General features: G+C 50.7%; 2 protein-coding genes across 3 annotated transcripts; one reads left to right on the top strand and one right to left on the bottom strand.

Moving 5' to 3' along the window:
• Positions 1-1,247: 1,247 nt before the first annotated feature.
• LOC1269617 (uncharacterized) lies at positions 1,248-21,951 on the bottom strand. 2 transcript variants are annotated; one of them, XM_061642167.1, is made up of 13 exons: positions 21,629-21,951; positions 15,865-16,958; positions 10,548-10,618; positions 5,806-5,903; positions 5,357-5,709; positions 5,004-5,279; positions 4,815-4,928; positions 4,449-4,508; positions 4,294-4,377; positions 2,662-4,228; positions 2,390-2,589; positions 2,166-2,317; positions 1,248-2,094 (listed from the first exon to the last, which is right to left on the bottom strand). In XM_061642167.1, the coding sequence occupies exons 2-13, from the start codon at positions 16,058-16,060 to the stop codon at positions 1,453-1,455; spliced, it is 3,813 nt and encodes a 1,270-aa protein (XP_061498151.1). In that variant the 5' UTR covers positions 16,061-16,958; positions 21,629-21,951; the 3' UTR covers positions 1,248-1,452. The 2 variants fall into 2 exon arrangements, with proteins under 2 accessions (XP_061498151.1, XP_061498150.1); XM_061642166.1 differs by having other exon boundaries at positions 4,815-5,279.
• LOC1269618 (uncharacterized) lies at positions 5,703-9,308 on the top strand. Its single transcript, XM_308261.5, has 7 exons — positions 5,703-6,392; positions 6,454-6,695; positions 6,755-6,986; positions 7,058-7,294; positions 7,391-7,638; positions 7,712-8,073; positions 8,136-9,308. Exons 1-7 carry the CDS (start codon positions 6,179-6,181, stop codon positions 9,232-9,234), a joined length of 2,634 nt encoding a protein of 877 aa, XP_308261.5. The 5' UTR covers positions 5,703-6,178; the 3' UTR covers positions 9,235-9,308.
• Positions 21,952-22,017: the final 66 nt, after the last annotated feature.

The following is a 22,017-nucleotide window of genomic DNA, read 5'->3' as shown; positions in this document are numbered from 1 at the left end:
CCCCGTTGAGCTTGATTGTTCCAGTTCCTTATTTCGGATGAAAAGAAAGTAACCCCGGGGAGAGAGATGGATACAGAGGGCCGCCGTGGCTGTGGAGCACATTCCACGTGATTGCGCAATGCGGCGCTGCGTAAAAATGGGGATTATGTCGCCTTGCGCGGGCGCGCGCGACACAAATTGAACGCGCCGAACACCGTTGAAACCTACCACAATGTTCCGCTCCCTCTATTCGTCATCGCTGTGTGATCATAGTGATCATACGTGATAATGTTACGCATTTTTCTTCTTCTCTCTTCCTCTGTACGATCGATTCCATTTATGCGGTGCAGTAACAAAACCGAACATATTCAGAGACCGAGGCAGGGTGAGCCATACCCCACCACCCGTTGATGAAGGAAACGATTGTTTAAAAAGGAAACTGCAATATTCGGGCCAGAGCGCAGCCAAAACGGTTAATTAAGTGAACAAACACAGACACAACCGTCTCGACCGTGTGCGTTTTTTTCTTCGTAAGAGGTTTTCTTGTTTCTTTTTATTATTACTCTGTTGATTTTAACCATACTATTGTAACCAGTAAAGCGATTAAAATGTAGATGCATGCTTTATGTTCGCCATGCGCTCGAGCATGGGAAAATATCGGTTTTTGTGTGTGTGTATGTGTTTTTATGATTCGCCCTGGTTATTGTTCCGTCCTCTTGCTGCTGCTGTCGACACATGTCGTTTTCTACCTCTACTTTGTTCGATTAGCTAAGAGCGAAGGTATTCGCTTCAAACTCATATCCTACACACAACGTCCCTCTACTAGATCCACCGGTTTCATCTCTGGTGGGAAATATCTATCCTCTCTCTCTCTCTCTCTCTCTCTCTCTCTGTTTCTCTTGCTCTCTACCGCTGTTTGTCGCACTCTTAGACACTAGCTTTGCCTATTCACACATGGCTAATGTATCTCTACTACTGCGGCATGTGTAAAGACTGGGCTAAATAAAACAGACCTCAAGCTAAAAATGAACCAAAAAAAAGAAAGACACTGGCATCAAACTGGACTCTGCAACATCCTTTGGGAATTTGCAGCATGGCAGCGTCGTCTTCTGTCCTTTACACACAACATTGTAGTGTGTGAGGGGGTTTAAAAATGGAAATGAAACAAAAAAGAAATGGGTAAAAACATATTATATACAGTGGGTTGAATGTGCGCCGTTTCATTGCGCTGCTTATTCCCCATTCTGAGGAGACATGTCTGAGGAGTATTTAATTGTTGTTTTTTTATATCCTTTGCACGTTTTGGAATGGTTGAGTGGTAACGGCATTGTGACCACCAGTCACGTGCCCACGTTCAGCTTATGCGTTACAAACTGAACCCCTGTCATCCCCCGGTTTTCCCTAAACACTAAGGACAGAGGAAGTCTGAAAAGACATCCGAACGTTCCGAAGGACTAGCAACGGTTGCACGGTTTACTTCTTGTCCTTGTTGTAGTCGACAAATACCCGCACGACCTCACCGGAGTACTTTCGCTGCGTTGGCGTAAAGTAAAGGTCGGAGGAATCGGGCATGGGTCGCTGTTGCTGTTGCTGTTGCTGCTGCTGATGATGATGCTGCTGCGCCGACTGATGCTGCGGCTGATGACCATTGCCAGCATAGTGGCTACCGTTGTTGCGTGACTTGCCACGACGATCCTGCGTGTAGTAGTCGCCGGTGGGACGTGATTGCATCTCTTGATGATGTCGCTGCTGCATCTGCTGCTGCTGCTGCTGCTGGTGCATTTGACGGGGTAGTGAGTATGCGCGGTCAGCGTACGAAGAACGGTCTCCGGTACGATCGTATCCGTGGCGCGGTTGTCCGGGTGGGTAAGGATAGCCCGAGCTGCCATTCCGATGCGTCGGCATACCGCCACCGTCCGTACGATCGATCTCGTAGTACTGCGACTTGTTCGGGGAGTGGGACATCTGCAGCGTGGTTTGCTGACTGTTGCCATTGCTGTAGCCACGGTCGGATGAGCGCCCCTTGTGGTGCTTCGACTCTGGTTCAAAGTTATCGAACGCGTAGTTGGTGTTGGAGGAGTAATCCTTCCACGCCGAGTTGGGGATTAGCTGATCCTGGAAAGGAAGAGAAGGAAAGGGAAATGTTGAACTGTCCTCCAAAGATCAAGTAAATTAGCTCGCCATACCTTCAATCGATTGGTGCGTCGTGTTTTGATGATGGTGCAAGTAGCCTGAACGATGGCAATGAACACCAAACCGGCAATGCATCCCAGAATCAGATAGAGACGTACACCGGCTGGCAATAGCTCATACTCTTCCTTGGGCGACGATGCTTGTCCTGGAAAGCGGTACAACATCAACGAATTAGAACACTTTGTTTAAGATCTTCATCAACGCCGAGTTCACTCACCTTCCAGTTGGGTAAACTCCAGATACGTGGGATCTACGGAGAAGGCACCCACCTTACCCGAGGAAAGGTTGTTCACCATCAGGTTGTGCAGTGTCAGCTCCAATTTCGCCGGATCGTCCGCCAACAGGTTCTTGGTGCCATTCTTCATCTCCTTATCGACCAGAATGTTCATCTTCACTACAACACTGCCATCGGCGTCCCTGTGGAATACGCGAACAATGAAACGTTGATCTTTTCCCCCATTATTCTATGCTACTCAGCTCAACACATACTTCTCAAACTCCTGCACATCCGTCCGGTAAAAGCCAGGCACCTCGCGCAGCACTCCGTTGAACGTGTCAGTGACCGATTTGGAAAGGTCTCGATGCTCCGGTGTACCACTGTCCGGTACCTGGAAGCCAGCGGCCAGATTCGTCAGCTTGATCGAGGCACCGTAAGCGATACGATCGGGCGCTGGCGTCGCAGCAACGGTCAGCAGCTGCTCGAACTGCTTGGCGCAAGATTTGATGCATACGCGCGTATCCGTCACCACTGGCACGGACGCGTGCTTGCCCAGCTTCTTGTTGACCGGGTTAAACGCACCACCCTCGATCGGGAACATCATGTACAGGCAGCGATCTTCCGCGAACGCCAGATCGCTCTCATCGCCCGTCACACGCTTTCGCGTAAAGTCCAGCACCGTCCGGCCGTTCTGGATGGCACCCGAGGCGTTGTACAAATCTTGCCGATCGTCCAGCTTCGGTGCGGAATATCCATTGATCCACGTGTCCATCAGGAACGGACGGCCGCTCTTATCCACCCACCCGATGATGGCGTCCGTCTGGGACATGCGCTGATCGTCGCTAAACCCAACGCCCGTCCAGGTGGCCGTGTGCTTCGTCTCGAGATGGAAGTGAACCGCTTCGCCGCGTGCCACCGTCTGCCAGCTGAGGAAGTACTCACAGTTTGCCTGCTCGGGATCGCACGTCCGCGGGTACTTGTAGAACCCATGGCACTCATTATCCAACTCATGTCCAACCGGACCAGCCGGTACAATCACACCCTGTCCACTAGCGCCATCCGGTGTTGCAGTAACACCGGCCGCATCCGTCGCCGCTACCGCCACCTTGCGCTGCACTTCGTCCTCGAGGAAGTTAATCTGAGTGACGCCGCGCTGCATACGATGGCCGTGGTACTTCAGCTCATCGGGCTGATAAAATTCGCGCACCGAAGCCGTTTCCTTCTCAACGCCCGACGGTGGCGAATGCACGTAAGCACCCGGCTCCTGTCCCCGCGCCCATATCACGTGCATCAGATCGTCCACGATTTCATGATCCGTTGGCTCGGACGCAGCGAGCGGTCGACGGTAAACGATCGTCGTAACACCGTCCCGCTCGAACCCTCCGGTCGCCGTCAGGTCCGACTTGCCGCCCCAGAACGAATCCATGCGCGGTGTGGACCGGTCGCGAGTGTAGTAATCCCAGACGCGATGATTATCGCCGCGCGCCGTGCCGATCACAATATCCGTACAGTCCATCGGGTTAAAATCGTGCCGCGGTGTGTATGGATTAAGCTTCAGCTTCGGTCCAGCCGCCGCTGCCGCAGTCGGTTTTGGTTTCGGTTTTGCCGCCGGTTCGGAGGCAGGCTCTGTTTTCGGTTCTGGTTCGGGTTCGGCGGCGGGGGTCGTGGCGGCAGCACGCTTGGATTTCTTGGCCGGTCCCTTCGGTTCCGGTGTCGGTTCGGTGGCACTCTCCGGTTCTGGTTCGCTCGTGGGTTCTGGTTCGGACTTGGGTTCCGGTTCTGCACCAGGTTCTGCACCAGGTTCCGCTCCCGGTTCTGGCTCTGGTTCACTCTTGGGCTCTAAAATTATACCAACCATTGAATTGCAGAACGTTGTTCGGAAGTTTTCATGTTCTATTTTTTACCTGGCTCGGACGATGGCTCGGAAGCGGGTTCACTGGCAGGTTCAGAGGTAGGTTCCGCACCTGGTTCCGGTTCACTCTTGGGCTCTGAAATACACAAAAAAAAATCACACCGTTAGTATAGCTCTTGACCAAAGTCCAACCACTCTTCAATTAACCTGGTTCTGCATTAGGTTCTGCTCCAGGTTCCGATGCCGGTTCTGGCTCTGATTTGGGCTCTACAACCGAGGAAGAGAGCAACGAGTACAATGTTTTAATAATCATAACCCCTCTCATTTTGCCCTTCTTTTCGAATCAATGGGGCACGTTGTTTTGATACATTTGAAGTACAATCACTCTTTGCACTGCACTTGAGCAACAAATGAATCAATAAACAACAAACTACGATGAGTAGTGACGCTCTCGTGAGAGTGCTGTGTTTGTTCAAGGTTACACTATAACCTTGTCCACCAACACGTAGCCTCTTTGGGCAGCTCATTGTAGATGTTATCTAGTGATAACGCACAAACGGGTGGGAAACTTACCCGGCTCAGCGCCTGGCTCTGCACCAGGTTCCGGTTCTGCTCCCGGTTCTGCTCCCGGTTCTGCTCCCGGCTCTGCACCAGGTTCTGCTCCCGGTTCCGGTTCGGAGTTGGGTTCTTCAGAGAAGAGAGACAACACAATTTCAATTAGCTCGCTTTGGCTTTGGAGTGTTTTTTGGTTTCCTTCTTTACCTGGCTCAGATGTTGGCTCACTGGCTGGCTCGGGTTCAGCAACACCGGCCTCCGACCCAGCAGCTCCCGGGGCAGCAATTAGTGGGAAGTTTTTACATTCCGCGGTAAGTTTGCGTGGCCTTACACCCAACGCCACCCAGGATGTACCGTTCACCTTCAGGACGACTTCCAGCTCCTTCTGCTCTTTCAGCACACGCCAGTACACGTTCAGATCCGGCGACAGTGTCTTCGCCTTGTACACGGAGTAGTCAATGTCGGTCGACTTGATGGGTGATTCTAGCGAAACAAAACCAAAACAGAACGTTAGTCAACGCCTATTCGCAGCCTGAAGAAGTGCTTGTGCGTACACTTACTCTTATTACATCCCGGTCCAAACCAACCCAGCCGGCAGTAGCACTGACGCCGCGGCAACGAGGTACCACCCAAATCCACGCACGTACCCTGAATGCCACAGTCCTGGTTGGTGACGCACTCGTCCCAGAACTCGCACCTAGGGCCGTAGTACTTCTTGTCACACTTGCAGCGCGCAATGAACTTGCCATGTCCGGAGCAGGTTTCGTGATGCTCGCGCCTCGGCACAATGTCCACATCCGCACAGGACCAGAAGCGATAGTTACCGCCCCACTCATCGGCCTGCCGGACCAACCGCAGCGTACAGTCGCGGCAGGTAAAGTTCCTCGGCAGCGACACTTGGAACTGCTGGGCACTGGAGGGATCGATCGAAGGCAAAAGAATGCAATTATTAGAAGCACTGGAGAAGGAAGCAAAAGGAAAACGAGCATCAAAAGCACCACACACTCACGTCGCATCTTCACGCACAAAGCGTCGTTCCTTGCTGCTGGGCGTTAGGCTCAGAATTGGCTTCTCCTTAGTATCAAGTATCTCCAGCCGGAAGCCACCCTGCAAACAAAAAACGGAGGGAAAGATAATGGTTAAAAGTGCTATTTGCCCTCACTCACTGAGTAATTGTGTTTTCCCCCCTTCTTATGGAAGTCACCGGGATGTGCGGTAGATAGTTATCGAAAAGTCAACTTCACGCCCTTCCGAAAGATAACCACACACAATCGATTGAAGGGTTGACCATTTGCTTATAAATAACGGTTGCACGACGATGAGCCCATCCTGTGTGAATTTATGACGGTTCGTGTAGCTGATAGATTGTGATCGATCGAGTCATGGCTGTTCCACCATCCTTTGGAAGGTTACGATCGCCTACGCTAGTGGCGCTAGTGTTTGTTCTCATCTGTGCGTTGAGTTGTGATGTGATTGATGCAAAAGAGTGTTACACGTGTGATGGAGAAAGCTGTGTTCGGGTGTCGACGGCGGGTATTACAGTCACCTGTCCGAACACGAACGATCTTTGCTACACCCAGTTCGATCAGGCTACTCGTGAGTATCTGTTTTTCTAAACCACATCATGATACTAACATTTTGCCAACTGTTATTTTAGTGCTGCCAATCAAACGAGGCTGTCTTACGCAAACCGAAGCGTCCACCTGTACCGGAGATAACTGTGTCGCCTGCAACATCGGTGATCTTTGCAATGAGATAAGCAGTCCCAAGCATCAGTGTGTCGTGTGTTCGTCCCTTGTCGAAGCAAACTGTTTGGCCAATCCAACCGCGCTGACTGCTGTACAGTGTCCTGCCCCATCTAACGTTGATTTGACCGCGGCACAGTGCTACAGTCGTGTGGTAAGTGTGCATCCTGGCTTATATGTACTCCTCTAGAATACTCACCTCATCCTCTACAGATCGGAACGGTGACCGAACGTGGCTGCATAACAACCCAATCGGATGTGGACCGCTGCACTGGACTGGATTGTGCCACCTGCATCGGGACGGGTTGTAATAAGAACGAATTCCCGGCCGATCGTATCCAGTGCGTCCAGTGTGACAATGCGGACAGCTGCAACTCGGACGCCACCACAGCCGCCTACTGTGATGACGTCGGGGATGTGTGTGTCACCATGAGAAGAGCAAATGGTACGTAGCTTGCTTGGATGCATCGCTCTCTTGCTTTTCTAACTCTTTCTTACACGCGCATCGCATTGCAGGAAACGTGATGAAATCGTGCAAGAACGCAATGGTGGCAGCAGATGCGTCCTACTGCTTGGCCAATCCCTCCCTGTGTAGCTACTGTGGCAAGAAGCTGTGCAATGGTGCACCGTTTAGCGCAAGTCCGGCGACGACCAGTTGCTATCAGTGTGAGGGAAATGGTTGCCTCAAGACGAGCGTACATCTCGCAAGCTGTCAGCTCACGGACGACGGTTGCTTTAGCATGTTTGATGGATGTAAGCGAACCGAATGCGGTTGGGGGACACTCATCAACAACAATGTCCAATGTTTCTTTTCTTCTTTAATGTTCTGTTGTTTTCCTCTGCCCCCAGTTAACCCCTCAAGGCGTGGATGTGTGTCCGAATTGTCACAGCAAGAGTTAGCCGCCTGTAACGCTCCGGAATGCATTCGTTGCAGTGAATCAGAGTGTAATTTAGTGGCTCGCGCTGATCACCGTTGCGGTTACTGTTCCAGCGTGGTGGATTCGTTCTGTGTTGCCCCCGCCAGTGGAGCGCTCCCGATCGTCCAATGTCCAGCACCGACGATGGATGTGTCCGACGCCCAGTGCTACAGCAAAATTGTGCGTAAAAAGCAAGCAAAAAGCTCGTTCTCAAGCTTCTATCTCTACTGTACGATTTTACTGTTCTTCACAGATTGGAGGAACAGTTACTGAGCGCGGTTGCATTAGTTCCAACACCGATCTAGCCAGCTGTGCGGTTGATGGTCATGATTGTGCGACTTGTAACATTGAGAACGAAGGCGCTGGGTGTAACAGTGCCCTGTTCCCGTCCGATCGACGGCGCTGTACGATCGGCACGACTGCAAATGCTTACTGTCCCAACCCGTGGGATGATTGCGTACAGCTTCTCCAGAGCGGAACTCGCAAGCGTACCTGTCGTTCGTCGCTTACTGCAGCGGAAAGCACCTTCTGTGCCAGCAACAGCAATCTCTGCCAGTTTTGTTCCACGGACAATTGTAATGCTGCTGAGGTTAACTTCAATTACGTCGAGTGTCTGTAAGTTTGTGAACTTAGAGCAAGAGATCGATGCTTCGCTTATAATCTTGAACTCGTTTTAGGTCTTGCGATTCTTCAACGGACGCACGATGCGCGACGAACCCTGCCGCACTGACTACCTTTGAAAAGTGTGCCAGCTGTGCCACGGCACTGGTAACTTCCGGTGGCAAAACAACCACACGTCGCGGCTGTTTGGCCAGCTTGCCTGCCGATGTGTCGAGCCAGTGTACTGCGACCGCTGGCAACACTTGTCAACGCTGCTCGACCAATCGCTGCAATGTGGCCAACTTCCCGGCAGATCGCTTACAATGCTACCGGTGTGTTAGTCCACCCTGCATCTCCCATCAAGACGTACGCCTCGAGTACTGTCCCGAGTATCGTGCCGGGGACAGTTGTCTGCTAGAAACGGACTCTATCGGTCAGCTGCTTCGATTGGATTGTCGCAGCTCACTAACCGAGACCGAACTGGCCGCTTGCACTGGTCGCTGCCAGACGTGCTCCACCTCGGGCTGCAATGATCCGCAAACGCTTGGCACTTCCGGCAGTTGCGTGCAGTGCCGCAGCTCGCTAAATTCGCTTTGTCGCGCCCAGGCACTGCAAATCGCACCGGAACCGTGCAACAACCCTGCCAATGCACAGTGTTACAGTCGGCTCGTCGATGGAGTTACGGAACGGGGCTGTATGAGTGATCTCGCGGCAACTGCACAAAGTGCATGTACGCGCGGCGAGAACTGTTTGGTGTGCAATTCGCGGACAAGCAACTGCAACACGGCCCAGTACCCGGTGGCACCGCTCGGCTGCTTCCAGTGTGACTCACGCACCGACGGGGATGGCTGCCGGGCTGCCCAGACCGGTACTGCGGCCGAATGTCCAACGTACGACACCGCCAACAAGTGCTACACGATCGTACAGTCGAACGGGGACACGGTGCGGAAGTGTTCGACGTTGGCACGCGAGGTCGAGTGTGGAACGGCGAGCGGTTGCGAGGTCTGTCTCTTCAGTGACTGCAACGGGAAGGTGAACTCGGCTATTGGGAATTTGGAGCCACCCGTACGAACAACAACGCCCGGACCTACGAGCGATGCAACGGCCATGGTCGGTAGCTACACGGCGAGGATCGTCACGCTGCTCGGGCTGTGGTTCGTTCAACGTACGGTATAGTGTAGGGATCATGCAATAAAGTTAACGATCGCTGCAGAATTGTACAGGATCGCTTATGAAAGATGTTTCGAAAAGACTTGTAACCGTTTGCTGGCTAAAAAGGAGGCGCATAACCATTCAAGACGGCCGTTTAGGTACCATCGAAGGTAAAAATAGGCCTCATTTCGTAACCAATCCTCATCTCCTTCATCATCGTATGTATTTTGGATAAAAAGGAAAACTGTTACGAGACGCTATCCGCTGCTACTACCACGTTGAAATACCAATTTTCAATCGATCGATAATTGGAATCGAGATGAAAAGCTCGCGCAAAGCAAAACACCGATGCTCAGCGCTGCATAACACCGGGCGGCGCTTTACACGGGCGATCGTGTGATAATTACGTGTGGCCACAAGCACACTTGGAGGAGATGCAACCAAAGGCAAGGCGAAACTATTTTAAGAGATGTCAGTTCTACCACCTCTCGCAATTGGTGTTTGAATGAAAGTTGCTAACTGATTGGCCACATAGCCACTCACCACTCGAAACGAATCTCTCGGTGCAAAGTGTGAAGCAAGTGAAGTTTCCCTTCAGATTGTCACACTTACACACACACACATACAAAAATACGACACTTTAGTTCCCGTTTCTCCAAAAAACCATGTCCAAATCATCCTCACCTAACGGTATGGGGTGTTGGGGCTGTAATTGATGTAAATATTTTAGCCCCATTACACGAAACAATACGGCTGGCGGCGGCTCGGGCGAAGAAGAACAGAGCGGGACCGAAACGACTGAAGCTTCTGTTCTTTTTTGAAGAATTTTCGGAACAGCAGCGACGGATGGGACATTCTCTGCCCCTGTCAATGACATTCTGCGCTGTACACAGGCGTGTAGCGTAGAAGAACCGTAACGAACTACCGTAACCGGGCCGAAATGTTCTGACGGAAAAATATTGCACCACTAAACCCAGACACTAATTGCTGTCGAGGGCCGCAAAGAAACAAAAATGACTGTACCGGAGTTAGGTTGAGGTTGAATCGAATTGGATTGTGTCTGGTGAAAACTCTCCCCATTGAGGGCGTGAGCGTGAGGGTTTGTCAAGATGCGCCGATATGCCGTTAACTGGTGAGATAAAACTCCTTCTGGGAAGCTGCGTTTGACCTCTTCCCGTGCTACCCATGAACCTGACCCTGATCGTAGGTGTGTGTGTGTGTGTGATCCGGGGCACGACATCTTCACGATTTGGTTTTATAATTCGGCAGACGGCAGTTGGATTAAAAACGATGTATTTAGCGCTTATCCCACTTCTTCGCTCGATGATGGTACTTACCCGATGCGGATAGGCAAGATGCCACGATACGTTGAACGTGCTGCCCTCGATGAACGACGTTTTCAGTGAGCCTGCAAGCAGAAGGGGAAAGAAAAAGCCGATGAGTAACCGTGCGATGAGCAACAAAGCAAAACAGGGTGGCAACAGTGGAGCAAAATGCATTATAGAAACGGAGTCTTCCCTTCTTGGAGCTTCTTGCAAAGAAGGGTGTTGAGAGTGGCTGGAATTGCATTTTTCAACACCGATTCTATTGTTTTGTTCTCTCTCTCTCTCTCCCTCTCTCTCTTTCACTCCGGAAGTGATCAACCCGCCATGATTCATGCTGTGAGAAGGCGTGCATAATTTGCATCGCACCGCAACATCCGCGGGAGGTCGATGTGGACAGAAAATTTAAATTCAAAGCACACCTCGATGACGCCGCCGCCACCGCTTCATCTAGGGCTTGAGAAGACCACAGTGCACATTGCGCCGATTGCGCAAGACGCCAACGCCAGCCAGCCAGCGCGTAGTCTGCGTTTGCGGTTGGACCCAGAAAGTGTGAACTCAGAATGCCACAGATGGTGGCACACGGCCAGAAACGGAAGTGCCATTGTGGATGTTGCGGTTGTGCATTGTTTGCTTTGGTGGAATTTATAATCAACGCAGAAGGGGTGTGTGTGTGCGTGCGCTTAGTGATCGTTTAAGTGAGCAATGTAGGTGTTCTTCTTAGCGCTCCTTAGTGTGTAATTGCCACACACACAGACACACCCCCTGCTGAGTCATTCATTTAAAACTTCAACCTCTTCAAACACACACACCCAAAATCACCCTTTTATGTACTCGTAAAAGGGCGCCTACTACGCATCAAAACCATTGACAGTAACACCCGGGAAAGAGCAATTATGCGTGTTGTATGCCCTCCTCCCTTTCCATTCGCCTGACCGCTACCAATCGATTATGATCATGACCGATGACGATGCTCGATGGGAGGGCAATAGTAGTAGTAGTACACTTTGGTGAAGGTTGTCAGCATAACAATGACTCCCACCGTTGTGTTTGTGCTGACCTCAACCTGGCGAACGTTGGCGAGCTCTGGAGTAGGTTGGACGACTGGGTGGGTAGGCTGCCATGCAACAGCAATTACCACTCGCCTACTAGTAATTCAATGCCGGAACGTGCACTTGGCCGAAGGTGAACTCATTCTTATTGACAACGGAAGGCTGACCTAGCCGGGGGTCTGATAAGCCCCAGCGGGTACCACTCAGAAAGAGTTCTCAAGAGTGTTGTCGATTGAAAAGAGGCTCTAATCTAATCTTACGCTGTGATTGCACGTGTTGTGATTTCCTACCGTTGCGCTGCTCATAAATCAAACATTTCTCCTCCTCCCATCGAGGCTAAATAAATAGATCAATTTTCTTGCGTAAACACTCTCTTTCTTCTTGCTTTCCACTTACTTTCCGCGTGATTTGTGGTTTTACTGGGTGTTTTATATTGGCAGATTTGCCGCCTCATTTTTCCATTCATTTTGATTGTAAATTAATTCCTTGCGAAGCGTCTCGATCAAGTGGTGTGCGCGATCGTTGAAATGGAAGCACACATTATCAACTTTTATTGTGCGGAATAGCAGATGAAATGGCACACCCTCGCACACACATACTTCAATCAACAGACCCCGGTGGAGTAAGCTGTACCTCAACGGGGTTACCTCATCGACGGATGATGGCGGAAAAAGTAAACCAACATCATAATGACGGAGCTGCTGGTGCTGCTGCTGTGGGTAATGGTTGTGATCAAAACAAACACGACCGCAAATTATGAGAGTGTTGTGTACACGGCCCGGATTGATCGGTAGAAGACGAAGACTGGTTCCAACCGTGTAGCCCCCGATGAAGGTCAGTCGGACAAGACAAGTCTCCCCTTTTGGGTTAAGAATTACCGCGCAAGAAGCGGTGGGATGGACAGGCATCTTCAACAGCCGGAGAATGGGACGGACAGAATGGAAAAAAACAGAGAAGTTGTAGTCTAAGCTTCGCTGCCTTCGTGTATTCGCGCATTTTGTTCGACTGCAACGGAGGGAAGATCCGTCAAGCGATGATTTATGATCGGTTTGATCGTTTCCCTCCGCCTGCTGGAACGTGGAAACTTGCTTGCCGAACGATGAATGGGGAGAGGGAATGTTGATTGACTACAAGCGGTTTGGTTTTATGGCTGTCGGTGTTGATTAGTTGCTGCGGGGTCTGTGTGCAGAGTATGTTATTTGGTCGTTTTGGTCGGTAACAAAATTTTGCTAATTGCCGGCCTGTGTTGTGCTGTTGCCGACAACAGCACGTCCTACCCATTTGAGGTCGTAATTCTGTAATTGGCCTTTTTGGCAGATGTCAAAAAGAAGGGTCGTAACGGAGAGGTTGTGATTGATGTGACACACTGCTTCACCAAGGTATCATAGGTTTCCCATTTCTGGTTTGAGGTTTTTCCATCTGAACGTGGAGCCAAACGTGGAGATCTAATCACAGTTTCTTAATGTATTCGGCTCGATATTACTTTCAAATGTAGACGATGCCCTTCCTTTTACTGTCAATCATGCCGCGGTCTGCGATCGGTAGTGATCTTTCGTCCGTTGCAAATAGAATGCGAGTTTAGCTTAGAATGACATCCATTTTTTTTTTCATTTCATTGCCACACAATACCTTTCCTACCACTCTCCTGCGACGGCACATTAAGCGACTAATAGATATGCAATCCAAAGTTTGCCGTGACGGCTCAACAAACGGTCTCGGTAATGTTACGCTTTGTGGGTTCTTGTCCTGGCTCAAAGAGAGCCACGCTTAGAATATCTGAAGGTTTGTGAGGCCGCAATGCACTGTTTGAAACACTTTTTTTACTATTACCAATCAAACCAACGTACGCCTGGTACGAATACGCCATTCCCCTCCAGGCGCAATCATACCACGGTGGCAATCGTTCGCATTCGATCGCAGCAGCATTCCACAAGGGGCTCTTGCTTCGTGCACCTGAACGCCAACGCGACCACCATACGGCTGCTACCTTCGGTGGACCGCGCGGAACTCGTACCGGCGGTGGCCTTCAACTCTACGCCGCGTGTCGCCGTGGCAGCGCACGGTTGTAGAGGTTGATATACATTTATAAATGCTCGTTTTTTTGCGCACACGCGCGCACTTGAATGAAGTCGTTGTCCGAGGTGAATGAAGACAGCCCGGTCGGTCTTCGGTACATTTCGCAACAATTCACATTTGCAAGATCGTTTGCCTTCGGGTGTACGTGTTTGGGGGTACGAAATAATGCCAGGATCGTAAAAAAAAGCCAAACCCGGTGGCTAATGTGGAGCATCCACATTATGCTGTGGTCATGTGTGTGTCTTTTTCGCAACGTGAATAAAGTTATCGCAAGGTGGAAGCACGCACTGTGCATAAAAACAATACGCGCGCGCTTTAAAAAGACGGGGTCTGACGCGAACTGACCTTCGAAAAATTCGGGCAAACGTCCACCGCAACGGCGTTCACCCATTGCAAATTGAATGGAGGCTCATTCTCATCACCCCAATCTGGGCCGTGTGATCAGCTGGCTGAGCTGGGCTGTTTGATGCGATACAAAACACGAAAGACTTCAACGCTAGGGAAGGACACGAACCTCCCGATGCCACCGATGGAAGCTCATAATTCTTGACCCCAATTTTGACGAAGTGATTGGATGATTGTCAAGCGCGTTTGCGTTGATGCTTCCCGACGGTATCGAGGCGTCGAGTGAATGGTGATTGTTTTTTCCCCCGGGCAATGAAATCGTAAAGTGTTGTAACGAAAATCGTTCGCTTCATAAATCACCGCGCCATCCATTCCATCGCAGCACAAGCGGAGTAGCGTGAGTCGTGAGGGAGACGGAAAAAAACATCTACTAATTCATTCCCAACATTCCAAGCTACATCCATCGATCGAGTTCGGAAGAAAAGGGCGGCCGCAGCAGCAAAAAAGAAAGTTTGCTTAATGAGTTGCAGCGGCGGAGAAAATGGAAAATTTCAAACGACATCATTTACTCGCAAGCGCGCGCGCGCACCCATCATAGTGTGCATTGCTTGTGCCACAAGATAATTTCTTACACAAAGTAGCAAAAGGAGGGGAAAAGTGGCGGTCTCATAATTGCCCTCGCGCTTCACCGCCGATCGATGCTCCTCTGTCTGTCTGTCGCTGGGATTGGAAAATGAGTGATTACGACATTCAATTGGGCACGCTCATGAATTCGAAACCAAAAAACAGAGGGGGTTTTGCCCTCTCCTCCGCAATATACCCCACAAAATCGACCAATTCACGAATGGGGTTAAAAATAGTTCTCCCGGTACAGCACTAATCAGATAACGGAGCTCTCCCCATGGCCCTCTCTCCCATGTGGTGCGCGCGGCGACTTAAGCCGCTTATCGCAAAGGCAGCTCGGGTCGGTTGCTGCCGCCTAATGAGCGACGAATGCAGCCCGAGCTGCTGCACCCACTTTGTGACCGTAATCGCACGTCCAAACAAGTCAGCTGCTGCTCTCCGGTGCAAGCAGGTCGGTGTGCACAGACCGGTTGCAGTGAATCGGGTCACGGGGGTGCAAATTGCCGGTGCGTAGTAGACCCAAGCAGAGGGCTGTAAGTCGTTTGAACTGAGAAGCTGCTGCGCGACCAACCAGTAGTGTAGTGCCTTCCGTCTTTGAGCGAATTTAAAGGCAGCGGGACTACCGGGATCGACACGCAGGCTTAAATTACAGATATCCGTTTCAAAAATCATCATCATCATCATTGCCGGCGGGGGGGTTGGACGATTTCCTTGCGGAACAACCTGCTCGCCGCTGAAAGTAGCCCACGGTGTCACTCCCTGGAGAAGTGACCGAAGCGGTTAAACCACTCTCACCAGCAGTCGTCGTTGTCGTGGTCGTGGTATTTGCATATCGATTTTCGGTCTCAGCCGGTGGAAAGTGCGCACAGAGAAATGGAATGTCTACGCCGACGGGAAGGGGATGTATCGCTTTTTCACTATTTTTTGTTTCCAAGCTTCAACCAACCGCCGCACTAAGTGTACAATTAAGCTGCACAAATTGTTGTCATCGCTTTAGGGGTTGATAGCGTTTTTTTTGTCTAATCTCTCTCTCTAAAAGCAAAACGGAATCGTTCATTGAACCCGCCAAAAAAAAACCCAGCAATGTGTTGTTGTGATCGGTTGTGATGGGGTTCGTCGCTTTCTCGTCCATGAATCTCGTCCCAAGAGGATGGAGCGAGCCACGAAATGACCACTCATTTACGGCCAGGGTCAGCAAAATCACCTCCTTGCTTCCCCCTCACATACTCGCTTACCTTTTGGCATTCCGCAGGGTGGTTTCGTGCGTGAATTGTCCAGAAAGTCCAGATCGTACTTGCGGGCGGGCGGAAACGTCAGTGCGACGTGTGCTTCCGCCGGGTCAGGGCGGGGCAGCAGTGGCAGCAGGCACAGGAGTACCATTAATCTGGCCGCCCCGGGCAATCCGGGCCCTGGGCCAACACTGCGCGCCATCTTGATGCGATGTGAATTAAGCCTTTTAGCGTGTACTGTGGTCTAGCTGCTCCTGCTGTTGGTTTTGTTTTTAAACTCTTTCACCTCTCACTCTGCCCAACACCGTGTTCTGCCGAAAAAGGGCTTCACTTTCACGACACCTGACGACAGCGGCTGTTGTCAAACGCGCACACATACACTATATAGTACACCGAAAAAACTTTTCTTTTTCGTTTGGCCACCTCACCTTACACCACAGCCATCGAATCCAGTGTGGACGACGGTTCCACACTTTTACTTTCCACACAACTCACACGAAATGCAAACGCTAGCAACACACACACACAAACGCGATCGATCGAAGCAACCCGTCGATCCGATTTTTTGACTGATGATGGTGAAACACAAATGGACGCGTTGCTACGTGGTGATGTTGGGTGGGCTGTGTTGCCGCACCGGGGGGAAAGACACACAAGCACGCAGCCAATGCGGGGCAATGCAATAGAAATTCACTTCACCCACTAAGTACGGCGGTACACAACAAGGCGGCCGAGGCACGTGATCTGATGTTGCCACCAGTGTCGAAAAGAATCGATCACAATTGAAGCGCCGCGTGCGCCAGAGTCCATGTATTGTATTGTTGGGTAATTTGGTTGCGATCGCAAAATTGTGTTGTGGTATGTAGAATGTGCGGCACGGGGATCGATCGGGCGGAGAAATTTCACTTCAGAAGCCTTTGCTGCTTTCTGCAACACTTCACTGGGCCAGTTGGGCCCGTTTTTGCACCGTCAGCTGTCGATGCATCTGCCGGGAGTTGCAACGGAAAGATGAGCTGCCAACAGCAGGCAGCAGGCTGGTACGGTGGCCTGCCCCGTGTCCGTGGAAACCGCGCTAAACACTTTGCTTATGCATGTGGAATCTGCAATGGAAAAACGGTAAGAGAAAGAAGGTATGCGCAGTCAGTATGAAGGCTGGCAACAATTGAGACACAAAGAATGGGGAAATCGCTCCGTCGGATGGAGGACGGAAAAATGTAAATTCATGACATAGACGAGTTCATTGTATTGCATCGGGCCAGGATTCGTGCGCCAATGTTTTCCTTTTTTCGCCATCATAGTGCGGTGCGCGGGATTGTTTTGTTGGTTTCATCTTCGATTTTGACAGCACGATGATGATGATGATGATGTTTCGCGCTTCACTTTTCACCTCGTCGCTTCGCAATGTTTGCATTGCACAAACAGTTTCCGGTTAAAAAAACTAGGAAAGGAAAGAAGGGAGGCGAAAGTTTTTCACTCTCGCACTCTCAAGCAGACCGAAACGCGATTGACGAGATGCAATTCAAATTTCCAATCAAATTTCTGTTTCGAAAAACGTAACGAGCGCACACCTCGCACGAAACGAAGATAAGAAACAATCAAAAGGAAATTAGTTTTGTGATTCAGCTGGCGAATCACATAGCAGTAGTAGGCTGTGTGTTTCGAAGCGAACGAACTGTCGCCATCATCGATGCGATCGATCGCGTGAAATGTATACATACTGCACTGGATGGAGTCGCTGTGTGCTGTGTGTTCGTATTTTGTTTCGTCAGTTTAGTAACACGCCACCGGGGGTTGCCTCTGCACACACTGATGAAATGCGAGATTTGAGTGTAGATTCCGTCCGCGGGCTTGAATGTTTTACCGGTCACGTGTTTTGATGCGATAAAGCAGCACGATCGCGAATCTATTAGCCGTAGAGCGCGCATCATGGCCACCGGCAGCTCTAGTCACTACCGGAACTCGGTGTGTATCAGTGTGTGTATGTGTGTGTGCAGTGCTTGATTCGCTTAATGATTGCACTTTTCCATTTTTAGGCTGCAGCTCACGTCATCACCAGCGAGTGAGAGAGAGAGAGCAAGAAAAGAAACAACATCACAGTAAGCGACGAACCTCACATGACGCGTCACGTTGTTCACCTTGCACGACTCCCCTGCTTCCGCTGCTTCCCATTAGAATCCCCCACAATGTAAACGATTTTTTGTAGGCCGTTGTCATCGTCCCCCTCTGTAGATGATCTCGCACACGCAGAGCGGCCAGCCAGCCAGCCAGTTTGAAGGCAATCAAGTTCCAGTGGCAGGTGCCGGCGGCGGCGCGCTCTGTTGCAATGTCGTTGCGTTCTTGCACCCACGGGGTCACCTCATCGTCATCTGAGGTCCATCCATACTGTTGCGCCATGTTGGAGGTTGGAAGCTTTTAGGTGTGTTAATTAAATTTACCGAGCCTACGAAATGCCCATCAATAGTGGAGCGTCGTGTGGTGCCCGCCAATAAAAGGGGCGCTAAAAATGGGCGTCCGAGAGGGCCCTTTTCGAAAATAAAAGGGCAAAACTGGTGCACGATGGATGGGAGGAATGGATGGATGGAGCAAAAAGCTGGATCAAACGTCCAGCGGGAACTAATTAGCAGAGCGTAATGAGAAAACTACTTCCCATGCCGCGTGCTGCGTGCTTGAAATGCGTCTAACGAGCCAGCCGGAAGACGTCGTTGCTTTACTGCGTTGCGTAAGTGGATGAAAAGCGATCGTCGTTACACGTTGGGACCGTAAATGGAGGAAAAAGCTCGGTAAGCGCTCGACCGGTCGCTTCTATTTGTAGAGGCAGATGGTCAGTTGGTAGTGAAAGTGAGGGGGATGCAATGAAAGCAGAAGAAGTAAACAACTCCCAAGGTCGAAGATGGGCTTAAACCACTGCCGCCTAATTGCAGCATTCAATTCAATGTTTGGGCTGCAATTAATTAAGGGCAAAGTGTAATAGCCCTACAAGCTAGCACTAAGGGTGATGATCATCTCATGAAAATGATAGCAAACAACACTCCGAATCCGAATCGAGGTGTATGATCGTCTGTGTTGTGATTTGATGGTGCCGGCACACAGGCAAGATGATCTTCGAGTGAGATATTTCTTCGAAACTTGTTTAAATTACAACTACCACCTAAACGTTACCCAGAATTTATGGACTTCTAGTACGCGTGTGTGTGTGCCGGTACTTTAAACCACCAGCAAAACAACTTCTCGCTCAAAGATCAACGAATCAAAGCGAGCAGTAAATATAAATTCCGTTTGCATAGCCCGGCTTGCCATCTCGGTAGGCTCCCCCCTCCCCTGCACCCCTTCATTCCAACGCTAACCCCTTGTTGACTAAAGGCCTTTGGCATTAGAATCACGATCGTGCCAGACCCGCGCAAACAACCCAAGCGAAAGAGAAACCAATCAGAACGCGCAAAAGCCACCGCCGCCGCCGCCGTCGTCACCGCTGCCGCCGCATGATCCGTGATCGGCGAGAGAAGGCGCTTCAAGGCTGCGCAGTTGTCATTTTTCTCGCGTGCTTGAGCTGTTTTTTGTTGTTATTTGGTTTAGCTTTATTTCTCTTACCATTGGCGATCTTGACGGCCAGCTCTTCTAAAGCGTTTCACCTCCCGCACCTCGCTAAGAAATTCCACACAATGTTCTGAGAGAGGGAGAGGCAGTTAAGCGGGTGGTAAAGGAGTGTCCAGAATTAAGGCTTGTCCCCTGTTTGCGAGCTGGACGGGGGAAATTGTGAACGAAACTGCACACAAAAACAGGCTTTTGCAGTGGGGCAACGGGAGACCCCCGGGGCCGCCAAACCTGTCCCGATGCGATGCTGGTGGCTCATTAGAATATTAATAATTGGACACTGGATAGCGGCCGCTGGGTGTGTGTGTGTGTGTTTGTGGCTGTGTTAAGGGAGATAAAGCCTTTGAATAGAATAAGCACCCGCTCCACCGGATTAACCGGTCGCCGTGGTTGGTTCGTGTCGTTTGTGAAAGTTTTGCGCCATCTCCCCGCGGAGTGGAATTTTATTCGAAATTTCTTCTGCCCACCCCGCTGTGTGTGTGTGTGTGATTGTGTTTCAAGCACAGAAGAAACAGGTTTCCCGAGGTACACCAAAAATAAAGTGGCCGCAGCATAGGAGGGAAAAGACTGCGCCAGGGCACCAAAAATAACTGAAAGCAAGGGGAGACACTGGTTGGCCAGGAGTTACGCGGTTTGGCCCCGGCAGTGACATATCTTTTGGAGCTTTGGGGTGGTATTGGGAGGGATCTGCTTTCACCACCGCGCATCATCTCAACCGGTCGAGTCGAAGACGATGAGAATGGTAGCTTTAAAGGTCTGCCCCTAAAGTCACCGAAAACTTGAGGTGTGTACTTGAGATATTTCTCCTTGCGGCTGAAGCTCCAAAAAACGGTCCAAACCTCGCGGCTGACCAATCGCGGAAGCACTTAAGACAGCAAAATATGACCACGTAATCCCCCTATATGTGTGTGTGTGTGTGTGTGTGTTTAAGTCGAAATGCGATGCACCCCACACGGTCCATCATGATGATGAGCTTATGCTTCTCCTCCTCCATCCCATTATGCTGGCTTGCAGGTTGGACGATCCGTTTCGAATCGTGTAGTACACAGCAGGGGCAGCAGATTGGATAAGGTGTTCGTCTTCTGTGCCGTTTTTTGCGTTCAACAACACACACAGCACACACAGACACACAATCACTTGCCGCTGCTGTTATGCTCATGCTTTTATCATTCTTTTTTCTTTTCTTTTTCGGAGTAGTCTGCCTTGCCAGCTTGGCAGCTTCACCTTTAAGCCACTGCCAGTGGTGCACTGCACCACACTATGCATGTTTGAGCCATGGAATGTTTTTGCGCTGGAAAAGGTGCACAAGAGAGATCGTGTAGTCAATGTGCCGCCACCGCCTGCCATCATCTCGAACGCCGAGCCATCTTCCTCGTGATTGGAATTTAGTGGCCACACACAGCAGGCAGGCACAGGGGGCACCCCGAGCGGCATCATCACATTCATCGTTGTCGTCGCCATCGTCATCGTCACATTAAAAATATCGATGATGTAACGATCGATGAATTTCGCACGTATATGGCAAGCGATGGCATGCGGCCAACGGCACTTTTTAGCAGTGGAATTATTTACCTCACACACATATTAGTTCGCTACATTAGAGCTCGGCCGGGCTAGATTAATTTCGGAATTAATTACTCCGCTCGAAAAATTGCACCTGTCCACACACGCGCACACACACACACGCCCCCTTTTGTGGGAAGGGGGATTTAGCGATACAGCTCACGCACCTTCGGTGGTAACTGATCGGATTTCGAAAACCCGTGCTGTCACAACTCTATTTTCCCTCTCCTTTTGCGCCGGCATTCCAAAGGGTGCGGCGGGCGCACGAACCCACCGGGGTTCCCTTTTTACCAACAACAATTCCAAAGTGTGTGAGCGCGCGCGCCCGCCCGGGCTTACGATCACTCTTTGGAGAAGGAGGTTGATCCCTTCACCCCTTCACACATACACACGCACACACACACACTAGCACAGTTTCAATTGCACAGTCTCGCTCGCAGTCACTTTACAGCTGGAAGATATGTTGTTGTGGTGTTCGGTGGTGCAAGAGAGTTCGGTCAAGAGATCGCACCGCGATCGTAATCGTGCCACGTGATGCTACAAAATACACCTTTTTTGCCTTCACTCCGCGACTGTGCGTCGTTTCATCTCGCGGGAGCAAAAATAATCAAATTACCTGTAGCCAAGCCGTAGGACGGAGACGGAGACGGTGAGCCTTCTGCACGGAGGCTGAAGGTCTGAAAGTGTCAGAAGGTGAGGAGACTGTTGTGGCTGCTGCTGGTTTTCGTCGCGACTTGCTGCTGGAGGGGTGGTGGGATCGACCACCCGTCGTTGTCGTTGATTTCGGCTGCTTCCCACGGCGCGGGGCTACAGCAAACTGGCCTGGCGGACGGTACACACACTGAACGGTGAGAAAGCTCGCCACGAAGTGATGATGGTTGATACTGAGACAAGCCCGCTTTGTGGCGGACTCGTTGGTGTGCGAACACTATGGGCGAAACAAGCTGAAAAAGAAACAAAGATACGTTTTGAATAACAATTTCATTATTTTTAGCTGCTTTTCCT

Source organism: Anopheles gambiae, chromosome 2 (assembly GCF_943734735.2).
Source record: "Anopheles gambiae chromosome 2, idAnoGambNW_F1_1, whole genome shotgun sequence".
Classification (NCBI taxonomy): Eukaryota; Metazoa; Arthropoda; class Insecta; order Diptera; family Culicidae; genus Anopheles; species Anopheles gambiae.
The sequence above is the reverse complement of the archived record's forward strand: the minus strand, read 5'-3'. Positions and strand labels throughout refer to the sequence as shown.

Excerpts from the sequence above, each read along its gene's own strand:
- LOC1269618 (XM_308261.5), top strand. The coding sequence starts at position 6,179 with ATGGCTGTTCCACCATCCTTTGGAAGGTTACGATCGCCTACGCTAGTG. Across the intron at positions 7,639-7,711 it reads CCCAGTGCTACAGCAAAATT|ATTGGAGGAACAGTTACTGA; the intron begins GTGCGTAAAAAG and ends TGTTCTTCACAG. Across the intron at positions 8,074-8,135 it reads TTCAATTACGTCGAGTGTCT|GTCTTGCGATTCTTCAACGG; the intron begins GTAAGTTTGTGA and ends AACTCGTTTTAG.
- LOC1269617 (XM_061642166.1), bottom strand. The coding sequence starts at position 16,060 with ATGGCGCGCAGTGTTGGCCCAGGGCCCGGATTGCCCGGGGCGGCCAGA. Across the intron at positions 5,904-10,547 it reads ATCTTGCCTATCCGCATCGG|GGTGGCTTCCGGCTGGAGAT; the intron begins GTAAGTACCATC and ends TTTTGTTTGCAG. Across the intron at positions 2,590-2,661 it reads GATGTGCAGGAGTTTGAGAA|GGACGCCGATGGCAGTGTTG; the intron begins GTATGTGTTGAG and ends CGTATTCCACAG.